The following is a 14,194-nucleotide window of genomic DNA, read 5'->3' on the forward strand; positions in this document are numbered from 1 at the left end:
GAGGACACGTCTCGCAGCTGTGAGATGTCTGAGAATAGAGCGTCAGTGATGGGGCCAGGAAGGTGGAGGTCTCTGCGGAGTCTTCCACTGACACTTGCTGTCTAATGCTGACCTGCTTTGTCTTGTATCCTGCGTAAGCTTAGTGCCTTATGTATTTATTTTATGCTGGCACGCAGCTGGCAATGTGTGTATTCTCCAGATCCGTGGTAGGCAGCCTGGGCCCACCATCCCCTGTTGATGTGGAACTGTAAGTCCCAGCAGGCCCTGCTATGGTAGATTGCAACTTAAATATATGCAGAAATTTCTTGTTTGTTTTTTCTCACTGATTTGTTTTTAGTTCTTGGTGGTTTATAATTTATTCTGTTCTCGCTGTAATACAATTTTTAGCTCTTAATAAGCTGTCTTCCTATGAACGATCAGAACTGCAGTGTAAAGCATGGTGTAGGGACAGAGTTGACTTGGTAATAAACAGATCTAAACCATCTCACTCCCACAACTAAAACAGAGCTTTGTGATTTCTATAACATGACATAGTTACATAGGTTGAAAAAGACACAGGTTGAACCTGATGGACCTTTCTCAGTGAATTACCCGTCATTCATTGCTTGATTAACTGTAACCCTCACTGACATCTGTAAATAAATGGGCACCCCGCCTTTTTTTAAATGCCGACATAGTATCTGCCATCACTACCTCTTGGGGTAGGGAATTCCATAGCTTGACCATGGTGACGCACCTTGAAATATTTCTTCAAACTACTGAATTCAGCAAAACGGTACAGGATAAGTAATGTATGTACACAGTGACTCCACCAGCAGAATAGTGAATGCAGCTCTGGAGTATAATACAGGATATAACTCAGGATCAGTACAGGAGAAGTAATGTATGTACGCAGTGACTCCACCAGCAGAATAGTGAATGCAGCTCTGGAGTATAATACAGGATATAACTCAGGATTAGTACAGGAGAAGTAATGTAATGTATGTACACAGTGACTCCACCAGCAGAATAGTGAGTGCAGCTCTGGAGTATAATACAGGATATAACTCAGGATCAGTACAGGATAAGTAATGTATGTACAGTGACTCCACCAGCAGAATAGTGAGTGCAGCTCTGGAGTATAATACAGGATATAACTCAGGATCAGTACAGGCTAAGTAATATAATGAATATACACAGTGACTCCACCAGCAGAATAGTGAGTGCAGCTCTGGAGTATAATACAGGATGTAACTCAGGATCAGTACAGGATAAGTAATGTAATGTATGTACACAGTGACTCCACCAGCAGAATAGTGAGTGCAGCTCTGGAGTTTAATAAGTAATGTAATGTATGTACACACTTATAATCTACATAAAAAGTGGAGTATCTATATGTAAGCTGCAAAATGATGTTCAAAGATCAACTCTAAACATTTGCTCCGCTCTGTTGTGTATAATATAATGCTGCTGACACGCTCCTCCTTATCACTTTATTGGGTGATTTCCTAGGTGTGCGTTTTTCTCAACATTTTAGTGCACTTTTCCATCGTGTCATCTCTCCAGTCATTTTATACTCCGCACAATGAGGTGGAGCAGCCACTTGCGTTATTCATTGTTTGATCATCTCTCGCCGCACCCTTGACCTTTTAATATATACAATGCATACCAAGGACGAGGAGGTGTCTGTCTGATATCAGGACCTGTTTTTACCTCTGGTATCGGCCTCACGTTAGTATATATTATACGCCATGCTGCTAGTCTTATACTGCTCCCGGTGGGGCCCAGTTCACATTAATGTAGTTCTATGATTCTGTCCTATATTCCTTATATCCTGTATTAGCGGTAGCGTACACCTCAGGGTGTTACCCATAATAACCAATCAGATTGCTCCTTTTAAATGGGTCATCCACCTTAAATGTATTATTAATATGGTGGCTGGCATGGTGTGACTGCCGCTGCTGCTTTATCCTTTTTTGTTTTCTGAGCTATGCCCATCCAGTTGGTAGCAGTGTCCTGTCTATCAGTCTATGGATTCACTACCTAACAACCATAGGCGATGCAGCAGGTCCCAGGTTTGCAGAGAGAGGACAAGAAGGCTCTGGTCTACTGCGTCTCTGGCTTTTGATCTCATAATGTATTTTTATAGGGGTTGGGGCTCCTGGTTTTTACCTTACAGAACCCCAAATACCTGCAGCCTCCAGTAGAGCGTAGGAGCCGATTGCATAGAACTTACATTAAACTCATTATTAAATTGTATACAAAAGGCTCCCCCTAGTGGTGACTTCAGACAGCCAGAGTGTTCTCATCCGTGGGAATGGAAGCGGGGGGATTTGGAGCTCTTTATCAGAAAAGCCGAGCTCCGACCCCAAGGCCCTTCAGGAAGTTTGAGGCAGATTTTGACCTTCCGGCAGAACGTTTTTCGTCCGTGGCCATCGAGCGCCACGGGCAAGAAACGCCACAAAAAAAACGCTTTCTCTGCCTCCCATTGTCAATGGGAGGTCAGAGACGAGAACACCCGACGAAAAGGGCATGTCGCTTCTTTTTCGTGGGGAAAAACGCCTCCTATTAAAATCGATAGGGGGTACAGTTTCTGCGTCAAAACAGCACCAAAATACGAAATCGTTTTTTTGCACGCAGAAAAATCCGCTCCGTTTTTTTTTTTAGTGATGTTGCATCACACGTATTTTTTGCTGCGATTTCTGACTCGTTTGTTTGCCGCAATTTGAGGCTTTAGTTTTAGGCAATTTGAGGCAAAGGAAAAAAACGTGAGTATCAAACGCTGCGGCCGTTCAGTGTTTTTTTCCGTCTCCCATTGATTTTAATGGGGTTTTTGAGGTGGAACGCATGAAGATAGGACATTGTTGCTTTTTTTTTTTTCTGGTTGCGGAATTAAAAGCCTCCGCCTGCCATTAAAATAAATAGGAGATTCTGGCCATTTTTTTGGTGCGGTTTCCGCGTACAAAACCGCGCCAAAATACTGTGAACTAGCCCTAAGGTCTCCCTTACACCTCCGTATTTAGAAGCCAAGAGTATAAACTGCAGAGAGAAAAACGATGATGGAAATATTAACCCTTGCAGGCTGTGGACGCACTCCAGTAATTGTTAAACAATCAGAAGAAAAATCCTGCCGTGTCAATGAGGCCTCAAAGCCATCGGCGCCTCCCTCGCTGTCATCAGCGGCGTTGCCTGCAGCCGTCACTTGTCATTTATGGCCGGGTAAACAATGGTTCTGTGGAAACTTTAATGCGGAACCTGTCAGGTTATTTGTAGTTCGTTCCTGAGACGTCTTAATGAAAACGATGCAATGAAGGCCGGCGGTTGGAGCTGTACGGTGACCGGCGTTATAAAGAGACATCTCCGCGAGAGAAGCGTGGAGACGTGGGCGCGGTGAACCGTGTAGCGCTAATCATCCCGGAACCCCATTGACACCTCCGCATGGGTCTCATCGTCTCGGGCATCGTCGGGCCCCATGCACACAACAGTATTTTCCATCGGTAATTACGGACCCATTCATTTCTATTGGCCACGGACGCCTTTCAGTATTTTTACGGATGGGTGTCCGTGCTGACAAAATTATAGAACCCGCCCTATTCTTGTCAGTAATTACGGCACGGACTCTCTCATAGAAGTCTATGGGCGCTTCCGTAAATACGGACGGCTACTGATGTGCATCCGTAAATAGTCTGTATTTACGGAAGCGCGTGCTAGGCAACATTTTGATGACATCATTCGCAACCTCCCTCTTTTTAGTGATGGGCGGCGATCAGAAGCAAAAATTTACGAAAAATTGCAGCTTTGATTTCAGCGGAGGACACACGGGGCGTAACGGCTGATTGGGGACTGGAAAACATCTTGCTGCTTATGTCACTAACCTTTGAGCCTTCTCGGCCAATCAGTGAAGCTGATCGCGCTCACATGACACATCTACAGTCCCGACTCATTAGAAGCAGGAAGTGCCCTGATATTGAGCAGTCCAGGGCGGGGCGTGCTTTTTATGGTTGGCAGATTGGCGCTTCGGGCGGCTATTTAGCGGGCAGAGTTGTCACCACTTGTTCAGCTTTGATTGGACGTTGTTCAGATGTCCTAATTTATGGGAAACCTGCCTTAGTGACGTTCGCCTTGAAAAGAGGAGCGGGAGTCCTGCACAGTTACTGAGCCTGTAGAGGGTTATAAATAGGGACCTACCTGTCCCTGGGGATCCTCTTAGCTGCTGCAAGTGACGCCGCAGCTCATCTGAGACGTCTTTCTACTCCGCATTGTCTGTAATTATGGCCCGCAGCCCTTTCTGCTATTTGGTGATGAATCCCTTTCATGTAACGGCCGAGTCATCTCCACGCCCTGGCCTACCGGCCCATTACGTAACGTCCTCGGGGTGGAGTACAGACCCGGTCTCATCAGTCCGATATCGGAAGACGGCTGTATGTAATATGTCGGCAGTATGGCCATGGACCCCCCCCCCCTCCCCGTGTACGCGCTCTACTCCGAAGTCGTGACCGAGCCGCTTCTCTCCTCCGTACGTTGACACGATTTTCAGAGGACAGATAACAGCTGCATCACACGCAGGGCTCCTAATCTAACAGGATGTCAGTTACAACCCCACAGAGACCGCAGCTTCCTCCATGTATTCCTGCAAAATGTGTCAGGCCGACCGTGGCGGGGGAGGCACAGCTGCAAAACCACGCCGTTCTGGTGAAAGGGAGTTATTCATTTTTTTGATATTTTTTGTTTTCTTCTGTCCTTATAGAAACTCGAAGGACCGCAGTCTCAATAGAGATATATATATATTCCAAAATATGGGTATAAGTGGTGACTGTTCAGGTGGGGTCTGCAGCGACATCTGCCGAGTGATAAGGATGGTCTGAAGATATTATATCTTTTTTTATTCTTTGCAATGACTAGTCTTTTTTTTTTTTCCTTTGTTTCACCCACTGTTTTCAACTTGTCTTCTTGCTGTCAGTGAATGGAAACGTTCTTGTTTACATCCAGAGGCAGTAAACCGGTACATACCAAATACTTCTAACAGCTAAAAGTTTGCTACACTTGTATCTAGCTTAGGTGGTGCCACAAATCTCTCAGATCCTGCTACAATGTATCAGTCTGGAGTTTAGACCGTTTAGCTCACAGAGGATTGTTTAGGCTTGATGCAATTGTAGCAAGCCCTCAGCTGTAAAAAATATTAGGTTGCTATAGGATTTAGGTCTCTGGATGAAATATAAAATTTAAAAATATTCCCATTCACTGACCGCAAACGGTGATCTTGAAAGCGTTGCGTAGTTGAAATAGAAAGTATATTAGAAAGTTGTAAAGCTTTTTCTTATAAAGTGATTAATCTTTGCGTAAAATAGGTAAAACACTTTAAGACGCCCCCCCCCGTGCGGACAAGCCTTTTGGTTGCTTGCAGTGAATGGAGATCTATCGTTTACTGTGTGCAAACAAACGGTCTCTATGAACACTTGCATGTGTTTCCACGGGTGTTGTGTCGCCAGAAAGGTAAGCGCGTTGTTAGGTTGGTCACTGGACGGTATGGACGGCGTCCAGGTTTGTCGCCAGCGCCGGAGCGATGCACAACACAAACCAATAGCTGAAATATTCCTGCAGCGCACCCCCTCCCCCGCTCGCGTCAATCATTTGTCATTGCCGCTCGTGGTTATTCTCCGCTGCCCCTGATGTCTCCCTGGATAACAATAGTGAAGACGTCTTTGTTCTTGTTCTTAGGCTTCCGCTGCCCCATATGTTCCAAGTCTGTGGCTTCTGATGAAATGGAGATGCACTTTATAATGTGTCTGAGCAAACCGCGGCTGTCCTATAACGGTACGTATCCCGCATTCTCTTCTATATGTTCTGTGCCGAATTACAATCTGCTCCTTGTTCTTGCAGCCGGATACCATCGGAAATACCCTCGGCGGGGAGGAGTATTAGGTCTGAACAGGTTTTGGATGTAAACAAGAATGTTTTCATTCACTGACCGCAAGCAGTTGTCTTAGAAAGTTGCCGCATTTTACAGATCTGCGGAGGACCCTTTTAGGTTGTCAACAATCCAGTGTATTTAGAAGTCTGTCTGTGGCCGGGATGTCTCGCCATAGACCGCCACTGTGATCAGACCATCGATGTGGGTTTGTCTCCCGGCACCCATGACTGACTTTGCTAGGTGAAGCCGCGGCCAATCAGGCGTTTCCCCTGCAGCAGGCGATCGTGTAGGATTACATGGCAGACCTTCATACGTAATATAAGTGTGACGGGAGACGTTCTTATTGAGTGGCTCTCCGTTCTGGCTCATATCGGGGACTCCCAAGCAGGACACGGGTTGTCTTCAAATGTCAACCCACATGATCCCTTGGTGCTGATGGTGCCCAATTTATGTTGCCATTGGATACCACTGCACCCACTAGTTATCTAACAGATGCCCTAATTTCAGGATGTGGGCGGAGGGGGGGGGGGGGCTATGCTGGTGACACGGTCATTGAGTAGTCACGTCTGTATATAATAATTGCCCACTCGCTAGGGGTTACACAGGCAGCTGGTGCGGGTCAGGCCGGGTTTGTAGCAGCGGGTCCACTTCTGCTGTGCCCACAATGCAGGAGCTGCTTAGATCCCGGTCGTATTCCTGCAGCAGCTGCGATCTGTGTCACTCCTACTGGTTGCGTCTGCACGAAGGCTACAAATAGCTCCGCTGACAAATGGGCTCCCAGCTCCCTCCCACCCGCAGGCTCGTGGCTCCTCTCTAATGACCCAGAAAAATATCCCCCCCCCCCCCCCTCTCATACAAGTGCAATTCACTTCAGTGTGCCCGGGACGATTGTCAGCTCCTGGGCACAGCTCAAGCTGTGTATGTGTGTGTGTGTGTGTGTGTGTGTGTGTATATATATATATATATATATATACATATATAGCACCCTGGAGCTCTCTCTCCCCAGGGTCGGCCTTGTGATTGAGGGTACTGTGCATTCACAATTTTGCCGTTTGCCGTTTGAAGTGCGTGGGCGCTAGGGTATAGGGGTTTGTATGTATAATAGTGGATTTTACCATTTTTGCTATTCTAGTCGGTGCTCCCTCCACTTACGAGGGATAAACCTCACCGGACCCAACACGCTGCTGGGGTGCTCACTAGTGGTCCGCCACCTACCCCCCTGACCCACTCTCTTGGTGCAAAATTACAGGAGAACTGGCAAGAGCCGCGGACCGCTACGTTATTTTTGTGATCATTTCTCAGACCTTGTCCCAGCTCCTATAAAGCATTGCACCTCCTTGCGTTGCATTATGAGAGATGTGTTTTCTGCAGATGACTGTACACCGCTTGGTGGAAGTGTTGCATCTCTTTGGATACACCATGTTCTGTACAGATACTGAACCAGCAGCCGTGAGATGTCCGGTCCTTCAGCCTCGGGGGGGGGGGGGGGGAAAGAGATCAGCAGAATTGTGATTGCCGCTCTGGATGTCATAGGCAGATCAGGCTTTACTTTTTAATTCAGGGGCAGTTTAAGCAAAGTTACTAAACCTATAGTTAGAGTTCAATGCAACCTGCTTCCTTACGGCTGTCTGTAAACTACAACTCCCAGCATTACATGCTGAGAGTTGCAGTTTCACATCCGCTGGAGAGCCACGGGCTGCAACACTTTATTTATTTTTTTAAAGTGAAATTCTGATTTACATTCTGTTTTGTTTTTTTTTTTGTGCTTTGCAGACGATGTTTTAACGAGGGACGCCGGCGAGTGTGTCATCTGCCTGGAGGAGCTCTCACAAGGGGACACAATAGCCCGACTCCCCTGCCTGTGCATTTACCACAAAAGGTACCGGACCCCCCATCCCTTACAGCCAACATGAACGTCCCCTTTAAAGCACCGCGTTGATTTCCCTGTTTGTATATTTTGGGCTCTTGCATCTGTTTTGGCCGCCTCGAGCTTCCTCATTGTGCTGGGTCTGCGACACGTTGCCATAGTAACCTGGCGCCCGTCCCGGCTTGGTGTGCAATGTTACTGTAGTAACCTGGCTCGTACGAGCGGTCTCCTGTCAAATGAACCGGCCTGGGGGTAATTACTTGCAAGTAATAGCTGGTTAGCCTTTTTAACCCTATGTGTGCTGAGGAAGCGGATTACACACTGATATCACTGTAGATGGGTTTTAATATAGTGGTGCAAGAGATCCAACGATCGCTGGTTCAAGTCCCCGAGGGGGAATAATCAAAAAAAGAAACCGTTGAATGAGTTTTATTTATTTGTTTGTGTGTGTGTGTGTGTGTGTGTGTGTGTGTGTGTGTATATATACATACATAAACACACACACACACACACCATTCCCCTCAAAAACTATGTAAAAAATATTAAATATAACTGGTATCGCCGCATCCGTAAAAGTCTGAACAATTACAATATAACGTTATCGCACAATAAACGCAGTAAAAACAAAACACCAGAATTGATGTCTTCTGGTCACCTTGTCTCCCACAAAAAATGGAATAAAAAGTAATCAAAAAGTTGTATGCACCCCCCAAAATGGTACCAAATAAAACTACTGCTCGTCCCACTAAAAATAAGCCCTCCCACTGCTCCGTCGACGGAAAAACAATGCATTTCGGGATCCCCAAATATAACGAGAACTTTTTGTTAAAAATCAAACTTGTTTTATTTTGTAAAAGTGGTAAAACATAAAAATAACGATCTAAATGCGGTTTCGCCGTAATCCTATGAACCCGTAGAATAATTCTGCCCAATTTATATCAACGTGATTTTCACTGCAAGGTGAAAGCCGTAAAAACAAACCCCCCCCCCCCAAAAAAAAAATAGGGAAATTGCTGGTACAATAAAAGGTGCCATTAAAAACCACAACTCGTCCTGAAAAAAAGAAGCCCTCGTACGTTTATTAATGGAAATAAAAAAAAAAGTTTTGCCTCTTGGAAGGCGAAAAAGGAAAAACGGAAATAAAAATATATCTATTCAATATGCAATTACAGGGGTTGTCCGGGCACGGAGCTTTTCACAGGATAGGTCCTCCGTATATGATGGGTGGGGGTCCGACACCCGGACCCTGCACCGATCGGCTGTTTGGGCTGCCTCCAGGCATCGCATGTTACGGTCAGTGCCGGAAGCAGGAGGCTCTGGTCTCAGTATAGCGGGCTGTAAATGGGAGCAGAGTTGCAGCACGGCCGCTATACCCTGTACGGGGCCTCCTGCTTCCAGCACCAACCACTGCAAAACTTCCAGGGCCAGACTTGAGAAACAGCTGATCAGTGCAGGGTCCAGGTGTCGGACCCCCAACAATCTTATAGTGAGGACCTATCCTGTGGATCAAAACTGTGTGATCATGGCCTAAAATAAAAAGAAAACTGCAGCATAAGCGGCACCGTCCCTCGTCTTCCTCGTCCTCATCCTCCTCGTCCTCATCCTCCTCGTCCTCATCATCCTCCTCATCCTCCTCCTCTTCTGTCTCAGCTGTATAGATTCCTGGTTCGAGGTGAACAGGTGTTGTCCCGAGCACCCGTCTGATTGACCTGCGGCCGTCCTGGCTGACGTTCTCTTAAGGTTTGTATATTTTCTTTTTCCATTGCGCAGGTCGTACCCCTGGGGCTCCTAAACTTAATTTTGGTTAAAGCTCCCAACTATTTATTGGTCATTCATAGGAGATGTTCAGACTTGTGTTGTGCGGCTTTGCTGCTGCAGCGGCTTTTCATTTCCCCCTCCCCCTCCGAGCAACACGTCTTAAAGGGTCTGTTCTTATTTATATAAAAACGAAACCTTGTATAAGGAAAAGAGCTGCAACTTCCTAATAGACCTCAGGGGGAGTTTATTTGGACTGGTGTCATACGCCGGCATTACTCTGAAGAGCGCTGGAGACAGACGCACGCCTCTTCATAAACCTGGTGGCCGTCCGTGCGCCATAAGGTCACATTTTCTCCGGCTACGTGCGGCCGTAGATTTGTGCTCTAATTGACGCCAATATATGGTGCAAATTCTAGTAAATTGATCATGCTGATGTGGCCCCACCCTTTCTCTAAGCCCCACCTACTTTTAAAGTGACGCACTCTGAGTTAATGCCACAATTGCAATTTTGTTGCGTTTGTATCTTTTCTATGGAAAACTGGCGTAGAACATTTCTGAAATTTCCCTTTGCTTCGCTTTCTCACCATTTTCAAGCACTCTGCTTGCTGTCTGTGAATGAAAACATTATTGTTTACGTCCAGAGGCTGAAAACCTGTACAGGCCTAATACTTCTCACTGCTGAGGGTTTGTTACAATGTATCCAGTCTAAACAATTCTCTGAGCTAAACACATAAGATGCACAAATACTCAACCTGTCCCAGGGGAGTAGCTGGGGGGGGGGGGGGCTTCAGGACATGTCTGTTGGGTGCCAACAAGCCACTCTGTCCTGACATTTAGATACAAGGCTGGGGCCGGGTACTGAATCTTTACATTGGGGTGTAAGCTTAGCTACGACTCTCTCTCCTCTACTGATAGTTTTAGACATTTTACCTGCACTGATACATTGTATCAGCCACGAGTCCCGACTCTTTATCTCACAGAGGATTGTCTAGACTGGATATAATTGTAACAAACCCTCAGCTGTGATAAGTATTAGCTCTGTATTTGAATTGCGGCTTCTGAATATGAACAGGAATGTTTCCAGTTGCCGAGATCAAGCAGAGATCCTGAAAGTGATAAGGAATTAAAACACAAGTTACCGGTCTTGGTGCGATGCGTTGCGTTATGGAGTTCTGTGCGCTAAGAGACATGACGGCTTCTCTGCCAATTTCAAGAACTTAAATACAATATAAACTCCTGATCCCACTGCAGTACGGGGCTTTGTTCCTTCATTTGGGGTCCTCCATAGAGGGGGCGGAGCATGACACATGCATCCAAAGAGAATCCCTGTGTCATGCTCCTCCCCCTCAGCCCTGCATGTAACCCCACGTTTCTTTAAAGGGCAGCTCTAGTTTTGTAGCTGTCGTAGTTTTCACCCCTGAGGTCTGTGAGCTGGGACCCCCGGTGTTTTACTCCCGAGCTGTCACTACATCTTTGCTCCACCGGCTCAGCGCCCCTATATCTCCTGTACCATGTGACTTGTTTGCCTGTATTTTCCGCTCACCTGTGTCGCCTCTTCCCGTTTTGCAGACCACTGGGTTTCACCCTCTTTAGGGTCACGTGGACCGGCGTCTGCGTCCTTCCAGGGTTGTCTGAACTGCTTTCCACACACGTCCCCTCCTTCATGCGCACCGTCAGTCATCCAAGACTGACGATCCGGGGAATTACAAACGCCAAACCGAAGACTCTGCCCATCATCATCATTGAACGCTCGTGGAGAGAAGACAGAAGAGGCGTGGCTTTCCTCAGGCCCCTCCTACCAGGTCGGCGATGCTGAGCGGTCTTACATCAACGCCACTTGTGCCCTTTACCGTTGGAGTTCATGGATGGGGGGGAGGGGGGAGAAGAGCAATGGAAGAGAATATGAATCCCCTTTAACCCTTTACTGCTGGGGAAACATTGTAACCTGCGGTGCCATGAGATAAACTGCTGTACTTTCTATTCCTGGCACTTTGCACAGAACATTTCAAGGTTATAGAAAGGGCGGAGCCAACCTGCGCAACTCCAGAAATGGAGGGGGAGGGGTTGTTGGCGCACTGGTTGGCTTCCCTGTCGTCCTATCTAAACCAGGGTTGTTTTTTTTTTGTGGGTTTTTTTCCCAGTGCTTCCCAGACTAAAGCTCTGTAGATGGCGAGCACTGACGGACTGGACTGGGCTGCCGTGCCGTAACGTCGTCTCCAGCGGAGCGGAGGTTTTTGCACACGAGACAGGACAATATAAGGGTCCGTTGTGACTGCTGAACGGCGGAGGGTTTAGGAAATACAGGGTGGTCAAGATGTTTTTCTCTTGTTTTTTTGCCTACATCCCATCCTCTCCTGTAATATTATAGATAGTATTAAATAATTTACGCTGGATAGGGTCATGAGCTGCGTTTCCCGGACGGTCGCCACTGCGGGTGTCCCGCTCACCGGACCCTCTTAATATTACCCTCGGCCAGTTGTGACGTTTTATCGGTGTTCACTTTCTGTGTATATCTTGGCGGTATTGCCTGTTAACTCTGCAGGTGCTGGATTATAGAGGATTCATTCTCATAAGAACATGACGCCCCCCCCCCCCACCCCTTCTCCTGTGTTAACCCTTTGTGCACATAGAAGCCCCACACTGATCATTACTCATCCCCATTTCTAGTTGCGGTGGGGGGGTGCACATGTGACATCATTATTTGCAGCAGCCAAATCCGAGTATACTATTGGCCCGTTCGCTTTTAGATTCTGGAACTGCTTTTGTCCATACACCCTAATAGGACTTTGCAGTAAACTGGTCCTGAATGTGGGATTATGAGCCTCAATTCTTTATCCCTTCCCCCCATTACGCCACATTTTCTATATATCCAGCCCATAAAAGCTTTACAGCATCATCCCCGTATCTTCCTCAAGCTTAGCCAAATAAAGTTTTGCACCGTTTCAATTTGAAATTGGGACTTGAATGCTGGATAACTGCAGAATCCCCGGCCGGATGTTGTATTTATTTGAGGTTTTTTTTTTTTTGTATACTGCAGCGTCCTCACTGGTAAAGAGAATCTATATTTTATACACTGGCCCGGCCACTAATGTTCTGTAGATGTTGTATCGCCACCTGGTGGACAGTGTAGGTAGTGCAGTCTCTGCTCTTATGGTGTTTATACCCTGGGGTGGGCTCTGTCAGATTTTAGGGAGCAAACTGGTGCCAATAGATAGATCACTTATTTTTTTAATCCAATTACAAGTGTGCGCTTGTGTAGTAATATATTTCGGAGCGTGGGAGAACTTTGCGTTTTTAATGCACATGGATGTAAAGCTTCGTCTCCCTCTCTGTATTGGACCACGGGATCATATACAATCTATAGGGATCGCCAATGTAACCACGCCCACCTTGATTCAGTTTGCACGATTTTTTTTTTCCTAGCAACCTCGTTATAACTTATTAAAGAGACATAGCTTTTTCTACCCGGTCAGTGTTACAGCAGGGAGGGGGCGGAGTGGAGCTGGCGAATACTTGCTGGAATGACCCCTGTCGGGTTTTGGTTTTTTTTTGGGGGGGGGGGGTGCAAACTTTGGAGGGAAAATTCCTTGTGGCCAAATATTATTTTCCCTGTTGTGACTTTCATCCATTTTTTTTTTTTTTTTTTTTAATTTTATAAAGTGGGAGGTGAGTTGCGGACTGTGTTGTATATCTGTTGTTCTATAATAAAGGAATGGGTCTTTACAGAGTCCTGACTGACGTACCGAGCCGCGTGGGTGTCGCTTTAATATCACAACCTTCATGTGTTTGAATGGGACGACTTTTATCGCTTGCATTACTTCTTGGTATGATTGTTTCAGCCATTTTGCAGCCGGTGGAGATCTCGGTTTTGTCACCCGGTCACAGAAGTTACCTAGAATTATGCAGAAGCTTCCCTGCTGTCTCCATAGATGTAAATCTTTTGGGTTTTTCTTACATAGACCTGACGTTCCTCCTGGATTAGTACGCAAGGAGCATACAGTTCTACACTGAGGTAGGATTGTCCACATGACAGCCCACATGCATCCCGAGGACAGAAACAAAGGACAACTTACAGAGAAAATTTGCTTTTCAACCAGTTGAGTACTGCCCACTGTATATATACGGTGCTGGTTTAGGTGTGGTGCCCTATTGATTATTGGGCAGCTGAATGTTGAGTGCCCAGCCCTCAGACTGCCAGGGACACGGGAGAGAAGGCCGTAGCGGTTGTCACCATTTTCGTCTTCTCTGTACTCCCGCGTTCAATGTGTATAGAATAGAGGCAGCAGCTATTGGTCCCGGTGGTCATGTGACTAGTCCCATGATAGTAGTATCGTGGCTAGCCCAACAAATAAAGTTATAGCCGCTTAACGCGTGCGAAGAATCGCTAAGGGCCTGTTCACATCTGCATTTGGGTTTTCCGTCATAAGAGCAGAATAACAAAAGTACCGGAAGTGCCGATTCTGTAGTATGATGGGCACCTGACGGAACCCGTTGACTTTAATGGGTTCTGTTGGGTTTTCCTCATGGTGTCAGTGAATTTGCCAGAAACAATAGCGTAGTATGCTGCGCTGTTTAATGTATTTTCAGCTAGAGGATAGATGAGCCTCCACCGTAGATGTGAACAGGTCCTAAACGGGGCCGGGTCCTGTACTGGAGAAACTTAAATGTCTTGAAAGAAA

The 14,194-nt window shown here is 46.5% G+C and overlaps 1 protein-coding gene across 1 annotated transcript in view; it reads left to right on the forward strand.

Moving 5' to 3' along the window:
- ZNRF1 (zinc and ring finger 1) overlaps positions 1-11,645 on the forward strand; it is a 13,589-nt gene extending 1,944 nt beyond the window's left edge. The window contains exons 2-5 of the mRNA XM_075838362.1: positions 5,698-5,793; positions 7,664-7,769; positions 9,408-9,497; positions 11,085-11,645. Of these exons, the coding sequence (XP_075694477.1) occupies positions 5,698-5,793; positions 7,664-7,769; positions 9,408-9,465 (260 nt within the window). The 3' untranslated portion in view covers positions 9,466-9,497; positions 11,085-11,645. The remainder of the gene's footprint in view (positions 1-5,697; positions 5,794-7,663; positions 7,770-9,407; positions 9,498-11,084) is intronic.
- Positions 11,646-14,194: the final 2,549 nt, after the last annotated feature.

The sequence above is a fragment of the Rhinoderma darwinii genome, chromosome 9 (genome assembly GCF_050947455.1).
Source record: "Rhinoderma darwinii isolate aRhiDar2 chromosome 9, aRhiDar2.hap1, whole genome shotgun sequence".
Classification (NCBI taxonomy): domain Eukaryota; kingdom Metazoa; phylum Chordata; class Amphibia; order Anura; family Rhinodermatidae; genus Rhinoderma; species Rhinoderma darwinii.